Genomic DNA, 10,081 nt, shown 5'->3' on the forward strand with positions numbered 1-10,081 from the left:
AAAAGTAAAAGTTAATACTCCTATGGTTTGAATATCAGAGTACTGATCAATGTTTTATGTATTTACATTTAATGTTAATATTTATGGCTTTCACATGTCTCAGAGCACATTATTACATATTTTGGCACACAAAACATATGGTAAAACTAAATGTATTTTGTATAAAACGTTTGAAGTTTATATACAGTGTCAAATAAAAGTATTTGCACAGTTTGGATCTTTGTATGAAATTCTTTGTAAATCTGTAAAGAATGTGATTCTCTATTTAATATTTTTGTAAAGTATAACTGTCGACTCTAAAGTTCAAGTATACCATGAATCATGAATTTTAGAAATAGTTATAATAAAGAAAAAATAAAATACACACACACATTCATTTTGACTGAAACAATTTTGAAATTTTCAGTAAAATATTGACACACTAAAAATTTTTTATAACATGTATTCTACTTAAATATTTCCAATGTTAGCACACTTGTTATATCGCAGGAAGTTTTTCCATCCAAACTGATCGTCATTTATTAAAGTTAGAATATTTTGTAAAAAGAAGAAAAACTGCTGAAAGGAAGATTGTATTAAATTTATACAAACAAGGAAAATCTTATTCAGAAATAGAATATAGAATATAGAAATATAATAAAAAAATAACCTAAAACTACATTCTCGGAAATAGCTGGGATAGTAAAAAACGAATCTAATACGGAAATGCACCCCGTAATAATTCGAAGAACACTCAAAACTATTAGATATGAACTAAGAGTTGCAAGATGGATACCATGGATTAGTAAAATTAATTAAAAAAAATTTGTTAGAGTTCGCTATTAATTATATGCACGAAAATACAGCATTCCGACAAAATACATACCAAAATAAATTTATTATTTTTCAATGTGATGAACGGGTTTTAGTTAGAAAATCGAATACTAGATTAGATGAAAAAAATTGTTCAAACCATCAAACACGGGGATAGTGGAGCACTTATCTGATGTAGGAGAGATTTTTTTTTATTGAAAATACCATGGACAAATATGATTATTTAAATATTTTAAAGTAAAAGTGTGGGAAAATGAAATTTAGGACAAGATTATTATTTTTAACAGGATAATAATCTCAGACTCACAACTTATATTGCTAGACAATGGATCAATTTTAATACGCCGCATATCTGAATGACTCCTTCACAGTTCTCAGTCCTAAATCCTATTACATCATATTACGTCTAAGCTATATCTGAAGAAACTACTCCTTGAAGAATGTAAAAAAGAAGAATCTAAAAATTAGTACATTCAATGTATAATCGTCTGAAAGTTCTTATAAAAGAAAGGATTGCACAATAAATATTAAATAAAATGTTATAACAAATTTATGCTACAAGATCGTAAGTGCACTTTTTTCCACCGAAAACGGACCGTTATGTGCATTTTACTTTTTTTTTATTATAACTATTTTAAAAATTTATGATTTATGATATACATAAACTTTAGAGTCGATGGTTATATTTTATACACAAATTAAACAGGGAATCACATTCTTTACAGATTTACAAAGAACTTTATACAAAGATTCGGGTTGTACCAATAATTTGGAGTACGGTATGTAAATTTTCATGAAAATGTATCAGTATTTTACAAAAAAAATTAACAATATAATTTTTATTATATTTTACAAACAAATACTCCTTTTAATGTTGTTTACGTAGATAAATTTCTTATTTAAATACGAGCAATGTTTACGTGGGTATAGTTGTCCTAAACCTAATATTTTGCAAGATACCCATGAAATATATTTCCAATCTCCAACATTGGAGGCTACTTACATAAATGCTGGCATCTAAAAAACATACGTGTCAAATATTTTTCGAAAAATGTATCATTCTTAAGTTTTATTAAAATCGGCGGTTTATATTCTTATAGAGTATTTTTGGAGATGAACTTCGCGATTTACGTCATGAAAAAAATAGACGGAAATGGCAACCATTAGACATAGTAATCACTTTGATGCCTCAGAAAGGCATGTCAGGTCCAGCTAAAGTGTATGCACAAATTGATCTACATGTAATGTGCAATGATAAGTATCCTGATGAGTAAGTATAATATTAATTCTATGACATTCCCAAGCTATAAATCTTTTGCTTTACGGACCATTATGATCTAAAACAATTGTAAAAAGTGAGTGAAAAAAGCAGCAGGTTTAGGATCTTCCCTCATTATACTCGTATTTTCTTTTTTTATGTATTGTTTTATGCCTTATATCTTATTTATATAAAGTAATAGAAAACATTTGTTATTGGTAATAGAGTTCTATAACATATTTTGCAATTTATATATACATACACACGTATAACATGTCGCTTTTTATCGATGTTCAAAATTTCGTTCGACATTCAATTGTTATGTTAACACTTTGACTGCTATGTTGGTCATATATGACCGGCCACGGTATCTCCTATGACGCCACGGTGGTCATTGGTGACCGGAGCGCTTGAACTTCTTACAATTGTAAAAATTGAATGAAAATTGACAGTTAGGGCATTTTGAATATAACCGATACAGATGAGATACTTTGAAACAAGAAGTACCCCATTGAACAATTAAACATTTTTATTAGAATATCAATAAAAAAAAATGACAACAAATCTTGCATCTGACGGTGCCCTGTGTTTGTATTCATATCTTTGAGGGGTAATCTACTGTAGCGGCACTCGACACCAACTACTGTCGGACGTCGGCAGCGCAGTGGTTAGCGCCTTAAGTTACGAACGTTCGCAACCCGGGTTTCAAATCCCGGCGACCGGAGTCCAATTTTTCTTCCACGATACGTAAATAAGAAAAAAAGCAACCGTACCCCAGCGACATCTACACCAGCAGCAGGACCTATCTCGACATCTACAGCCGGCAGTAGCACTATCACCACAAACATATTACACCTCACTACAAATATTATTATAAACATACCTTAGAAAATAATCGTAAATGCTGCTTTATAATCATATAATTGAAGTTAGAAGTGTGAAAATACTTTATTATTATGTATAGAATGAGCAAATACCGTTTACTAATATCTTCTACACGTTTCAACAATATATTCTGGACGTTTTGCTTACGATGAAATAACGAATGCGAATGGTTTGTTGAAATAAACGAAGCCTTGTTATAATATGTCGCTATCAACTGTTACCAAGGCGCCACGGTCGTCACCCGCGACCACCAATAAGATAAACGGTCCATTGGGGAAGAATGTTGTCTTACATCATCAATTTATTATTATTTTGCCATTATTTGCTATGAATAATAAAAATACTCCCGTGGCGTCCTGAGCAAAACATGTGATTTTGGCGTGGCAGTCAAAGTGTTAAGGAAAAATTCGCTATAATGCTGTGATAATAAGTATTGAATATTAATCCTTTCGCTACGCCGGTTCGGTCCGCCGTAGCGCCGCCACTGAACTGGACGCCGCGCCGAAACTGTACACATTGCGCGTGGACAGTTCATCTTGAAAGAAAAGGGACTTTTCTTTAAAACAATATACTTATAATTTCTACATAAAAGATATAAACTTATTTAATGGGTATAAAGAGTCTGACCAATAATTGAAAATAATGAAAGAATAATATACAGTGATTAATAATTTAATTTAATATGATATGTTTTGAAACATGGAAATACGCACAACCCAACATCACATTCTTGGCATTAATAACGAGATTCTCATCTCCTATTGTTTTATTTTTCGCACACACAACACACCTTCGTGATCTTTCTTTTCCTGTAGCTTCATAAAGTGAAGGAAAACGTCTTCCGTTGAGTCTTGATAAGTAATTATTTCCGGGTGTAATAAGATGACGGGATGTTTTTTCTGATATTTCTTTCAAATTTTATCTATTAATTTCAGTTGAAATTTTGCAATTGATATTGTTTTGTTCGTTTCCAATTTGTATAGACAATATGAATTCCATAAGCACATATCAATCATATAGAAGTGCGGTGATTAGGTCGTGATAGGTGTCCAAGGAACACTCGAATATATTTAACAATAAATATTTATTAACCATATATTCTTTGTGTACACTGATGCGCAGAACTCGCGGTTACTAATATCGGTTGCGATTAGCGGTTAACAGTTCGACTACTGGTCGATGAGTTTTGATGCGAGTGAGTTCGGACGATGATTGCGCGAGATGCCGAAAACTTGGATTGATGATTGACTCGGGCCGTGACGACCGTTGTATGACGACCTGTATGTAACGACTGTGTGGTAATGACTCACTTTCTGTCACGATGATGCTGCGAAGGAAAACTGTGATGGGGGTGTGTCTAAGGATGCGAGATCATCGAATTCGTTGAGGAAAGCTTTGCTTCGGAAAGTGAGGGAAATGGACGTTGTTGTTAATTAGTGAATTTTTGTGTTGGTCATTGGAAAAGGATGCTAACTGTCCTTGAGAGAAAGTTGCTAGCGGGAAGCATCGTACGTGAGAAAAAGCAGATTTCTCGTGTCTTCCCGTAGTAAGTGGTAGACTTAGGGACTGGTAAGACAAAGACTATTTATCCCTTAGCTAAAATATATTCTAAGATTTATAGCGAGTCCTTAGGCTAGCTGAAAATATTCTGTGAGAATGTATCGGCATCTGGCAATCATCTTGTCCGCAGAAATAGGGTCTTCGTGTAGCGAGTCACGGGACAGAAACCGTTGGAAAGTTTACTGTCAAGTGCCACCACAGAAGAAATATTTTTTGTACCATTTTGTTGTTTTACGGGTAGAATTTATAGTGCTGATGACCATGTCTGTCCTGTCTATAGCATCCATTAATTTATCATAGTCGTATACACAAGATGGTTTCTGTAAAATTTCTTGTGCACTGTAGTGTTTTGGTACATCTACAACTTCTGTATGTATTGTTGAAATCATGAAAACCTCTTTTTTATCGTGCCATTTTATGGCTAACATATTTGTAAACGAGCGGAAGCACGCTTCTGGTTTTACGTCCTTAGACCAGCCAACATCTTGACTGGTTTTCCGTTCTTTCATCAGTCATCATCTTAACTTGCTATTTACACTTCGCTAAGAACATATCTACACACACCACGTGTAAATACTTAAATCTTAAAGGTTGTTGAAATAAATCGTATATTTTAACCTGTTAACTCAATGTTATCATCATTTTAACCACCTCTATTATCATAACCGAAATAGAGGATCGATTGATTTGTAGTGTCGACTATCGTATCGTAACGAGAATTTACTACTCACGTTGTCGCTATCTACCGCGTCTCTCCGCGAACTTTCGAACATTTGGTCCTTCGAGCCGGATTCACATACATTAAACCGTTAAATAAAACAGTGTACACATCAGTAACACAGCAGCTCCACCTAACTCCAATCAAACAGTGCCACGTGACTCCACCATTATCATCAATGCAGCAAATCCCAACAAGCGGAGGATCAACTTCGGGAAGGAAACATCTTCAGCGCGAAGCACATCCACGCAACCTCCCTCACGGACACTCAGCTGCGGCAGCAGCAGAACAGTGTCGAACTCTTACCGACTAAAACTCTACAATGGCCTGCCTACGCGTGTGACAGGAGTACCCCGGGACCTCTTGCGAATTACTGCCGGTGCGCTCCCCGCATCCTCTTGATTGACACAATCCTGCAAATTTCCCTAACTAATTAATTTGACGCTAGGGGAGGCCATTGCCCCTAGCGCCACCCCCCTGCTAGACGCGGCCCGAGCGGGGCGGCGGTGGAGCCTGACTGCCATCACCCTCTGCCACGTTACCCTACAAGAGTGAGAGTTTCTCATGAGAAAATCATGCAAGAGCATAACTTGCTCGCAGAAGGAGCGGACAGCCTCGTACTCCTGCGGCCCATCCAGCATCGTCTCCACGATCACCGAGGAGGCCAATCTCTCGTCTATGACGGGGCATCTCCCATGCCGGACAAAATTCCAGCGTGTGCTGCGCTGTGTCCCTACGCTTCCTGCAGTGATGACAGATGTCCGTCGCCTCGCGTCCGATGTTCATCAGGTACTCGCCGCACACCCCGTGTCCCGTGAGCACCTGGGTCATCCTGTAGGTCAGCGGGAAAACGCGGCGGCTCCTCCATGTCTCCCAACTTGGGAGGACCGCCTCCACGCCTCGATGTTCGCCTCCTTCGTTGATCAGCTGAGACCGCCACTGGACCCACGCATCCTCCTCGACGGTTCCCAGGTCGTCTGGGGCCGCGTGCTCCCCGGGGTCCAGCACTCTCAAGTGGGTATATCTCCCCTTGAGTGCCAACGGCCGGAGCTCCCACGGAGGAGACGCGGCCAGGACAGTCGCCGACGCGTACGACACCGTTCGGTACCCACTGACGATTCTGATGGCGATTACTCTGTGCAGCCTTCTTAGGAACAAGATGCTGCGGCGACTCACCATCAGATCGTCCGCCCATACTGGAGCCCCGTACATCACTCGGGACCGAACGATACCCTCGTACAGTCGGCGAACCGCGACTCTCGCCCCGCCGATGTTCCGCAGCAGGCCGCTCAAGACGTTGGCCGTCACCGACACCTTCGGGACCAGGGAGTCGAAGTGCAGCCCGAACGTCAACTGGCTGTCGATGATGAGACCCAGATACTTCATTCGCCATCCCACTCCGATAGCTTCTCCTGCCATGCTTATGCTCAGATCAGGCGGAGGAGTCCCTCGCCTATTTTTGTCGTAAAACCAGATGGCCTTTGGCTTAGCAGGGAAGATCCTCTGGCCCAGTCCGCGTACAGTGCGTATCGCGCAGGTCGTTGCGACCTCCCTGAGACGCAACGTCTCGTACCATCCGCGTCCTGCGACCACGACCAGACCATGTCCGGAGGCAGCGGACAGCGCAGTACCTCGTCGTACGCGACGACCCACAGGATTGGTCCCAACACCGAGCCCTGCGAAACGCCGCACTCGACGGGCCGCCTTTTCTCCCCTTCGCTGCTGGTGTACTCTACCCACCTGTCGTCGAGGTAGACGCGGATCAGCCGAACGAGGTATTATTGTTGTTTTTGGTAACGGGTGCTTTCCTTAGCGCAAATTTATCGCCATACAGTACCCGGGCACCCATAGGGCCATAGGGGTTGGGGTTATGCCCAACCAGCGCACAAGATACCCAGTGCCATGCTACCTGGATTAGTTAAGCCTGGTAGGGGCTGTCACTCGTCTCGGGTTGAACGGCGCGCTTTCTAAGCCCTACCGTCTCCCGGGACGGTTCCGGAGCAGGTGGGACGCTATTCACCCGCCGAAGGCCATTCGGGGGAGCCAATACCCCTTAAATGGGCCCTCTTGCCAGCTTCTTGGCCATCCACCACTGCCACCACGAGTCCAAACCCATAATTGGCCGAGCTGAGGGGTCGCTACTTCCTTCGGGCTTACATTCGATCCCCGTGGTACCATGCTTAGTCATTGGAGGGACTATCGTGTGGATGTACGGCCACGTCACTGCTGGCCAGCGACCTGCTAACCGTGCCCGGCAGTTTCAAATAAGACTCACGTAAGCGGAAGCCTGAAAGTACAAAGTACCCGGGAACTCATCCCGACGGCGAGTGCGCTACTACCCATGGCCACGTAGAGAGAGTGTAACCGTACTTAAACGCCTTACACTCCCGGCGACCTTCCCTGCGGTGTACATAGAGGACTCACGTAAGCGGGACGTTTGTCTCGACGGTCCTCCCTGGCTGCGGGAATGTGGGTTTGCCAGCCCCCATAGACTTACATAAGCAAGTCCTCCCTGCGGGAAGCCGAACGAAGTAGTGGGGCACTCAAAGTATTCCAGGGCCGCTACTATTCTGACCCATGGTATGGAGTTGAACACGTTGACGATGTCCGGAGACACCGCCAGTGCCACGCCATCCCGGGAAACCATGTCCTTCGTGAGGGCTCGCAGGCGTCTGGTCGCGTCGATCGTCGAGCGGCCCCTCCTGAAGCCGTACTGGCTTTCGTGCCAACCCGGCATCCGCACCGACATGTGTCGCTCCAGACGGGCGGCGGCGACACTCTCGAGGAGCTCCGACCTCGTCGAGCAGATATATCGGCCGGTATGCCGACGGCGAGGTCGTCGGTCGACCCTCTTTATGCAGTAGAGGCACCGAAGCTTGGGAGCCATGACCCCGCCCGATCGCTTCCCCCAAAATCCGGCCCGGGATGTCGTCCGGACCCGGCGCCACGTCGCGGGAAGCAATTTTTCTGGTTGCCTCCCACAGCTCTTCCTCTGTGACTTCCCAATCTTCAGTCCACTCCACCATCCGGGTTGTTTCCCACGACTCTTCCGCCGCGATGTCCTCTTGCAGGGGGAAGAGCATCCCGATGACCTCCAGTAATAGCGCCAGCTCCATCTCTGTCGTAGCCGTGGGGCCTTTCGCGCGAATATTTCGCGTCACCGTTCTGTATGGCCTTCCTCATTGGTCGGACTCGACTGCTTCGACTAGGTCCGACCAGGCACTTCGTCGCGGTGCGGCGTCGTCTGCGGCGGACCCTCTAGTATCGTCTTCGGGCCTGAGCGTATCTCGTCCTTAGCTCCGCGATGTCGGGAGTCTACCAATACACGGTTCTGCTTCGTCCGGTGCCCAGCATGGTTCGCGGTATGGATGCGCCGCATATTGCTGTCATGACTCGGCGGAGGTTCTCGGCCTCCTCCTCCACTCCTATTTCCGTCGTCGTCGTCGAAGCCTCCCAGCTCCAGGCAGCTGCTGTTGCGGCCACCTTGGCGGCGGGAGGGCCTCGGAGGGCCGCGGCCATCATCCGCGGACGCCGTTCCAGGTCTGGATGTGTCCTTCGGGTGTGTCGGGGGTGGCCCATGTGATGTCCACGACGGTGTCACGTAAAATCACAAGTTACAACTCAGATTATGTAAAAACAATAAGGTTGAGCCGAAACACAACTATTAACTTTCTTTTTATTACATTTTATGACATTTTATTACATGTTAACTGTTCGAAAGATGAAAAATCAGTCAAGTTTAGTGACGATGTTGTGGCGGAGGAAAGCTAGTGATGAGTGGATCTAAGGACATGAAAAGAGCTGATGTGTTAAGGACAAGTTTTCATTAGGAGAGTGAGGGAAATAGACTTCGCTGTCAACTGGCTGATTTCCTAGGTTGGTGGGTGAGGAAGGGTGCTAACCGCCCTTGAGAGAAAGTTGCTAACGGGAGATACCGAACATGAGAAAACTAACTTTCCCGTATCTTCCCGTAGTAGACAAAAATGTAAAGAACACTGGAAATAAAAGATGCCTGTTTTTGGTCTGAAGAACCTTAACCATGAAAATGCCAAGATTTATGGTGGGTTCTTAAGAATATTGAGAGTACGCAGCAAGGATGGACATCTGGTTGCCATCTTGCCCTCGATGTGCGGCCTGGTCTCTGATGTGAATTGAGATGTGGTTGATGTTACAACGGAGCAGCCCCTTCACGCCACGCAGGTGCTGGTCGAGCCTCTGTTCACCAACAGGAGTTCAAGATCCGCGGCCCAATCTGACCTCAAGAGCGTCAAGAAGAGCGCATTAAACATTTGACACTGAAACGAGAAGTGTTCAGGAGAGAATTAGAAGCATTTCAAGCGGCTCTTGATAACTATGAGGAAGGAAGGTCAGCAACTGCCATTCGATGTAATTTAGACGTCTTAGGAAAAATCAAAAAGCAACATTTAGGAAAAATCAAGGCGAATTGGACGATATGGACGAGAGTCAATCAATGCAGAAATCTAAAACAGGCGTTCTATAACTGTAAGGGACGCGCGTTCGACATCATTAATAATGCAAACACACCAATAGGTTAATAAACCAAACCAAATTCACCGGGCACATTATTTTCGGATTCCGCGGATTTACCGAAAATTCAACTACTTACCTTTTCGAGAGCCTACGAAGATTTTTTTTTTTTTTATATTGTTTATTTTTAATTTTACAATTTGTCCAGTGGGACATTAGGTAAAATGTTATAACATATGATTGAATAGCATGTGGATGGTTACCCCCAGCGGGGTGCCATCTTCGCGTTTTTTAGTTTATATCCTTTATGAGATCAGCTGGGTGTTTCCTTTTTAGTCTTCTTTCTATTCTTGCGTTGA

General features: G+C 43.3%; 1 protein-coding gene across 4 annotated transcripts in view; it reads left to right on the forward strand.

Moving 5' to 3' along the window:
- LOC122573121 (eIF-2-alpha kinase GCN2) overlaps nt 1–10,081 on the forward strand; it is a 34,373-nt gene that overhangs the window by 1,447 nt on the left and 22,845 nt on the right. For 2 of the 4 annotated variants that reach the window (XM_043739098.1, XM_043739100.1), the window contains exon 2: nt 1,914–2,083. The exons of 1 other annotated variant lie outside the window; for it this stretch is intronic. In XM_043739098.1, the coding sequence (XP_043595033.1) occupies nt 1,914–2,083 (170 nt within the window). Of the gene's footprint in view, nt 1–1,913; nt 2,084–10,081 lie in introns of those variants that run through there. One more of the 4 variants, XM_043739102.1, reaches the window with a different exon arrangement.

The sequence above is a fragment of the Bombus pyrosoma genome, linkage group LG11, assembly GCF_014825855.1.
Source record: "Bombus pyrosoma isolate SC7728 linkage group LG11, ASM1482585v1, whole genome shotgun sequence".
Lineage (NCBI taxonomy): Eukaryota > Metazoa > Arthropoda > Insecta > Hymenoptera > Apidae > Bombus > Bombus pyrosoma.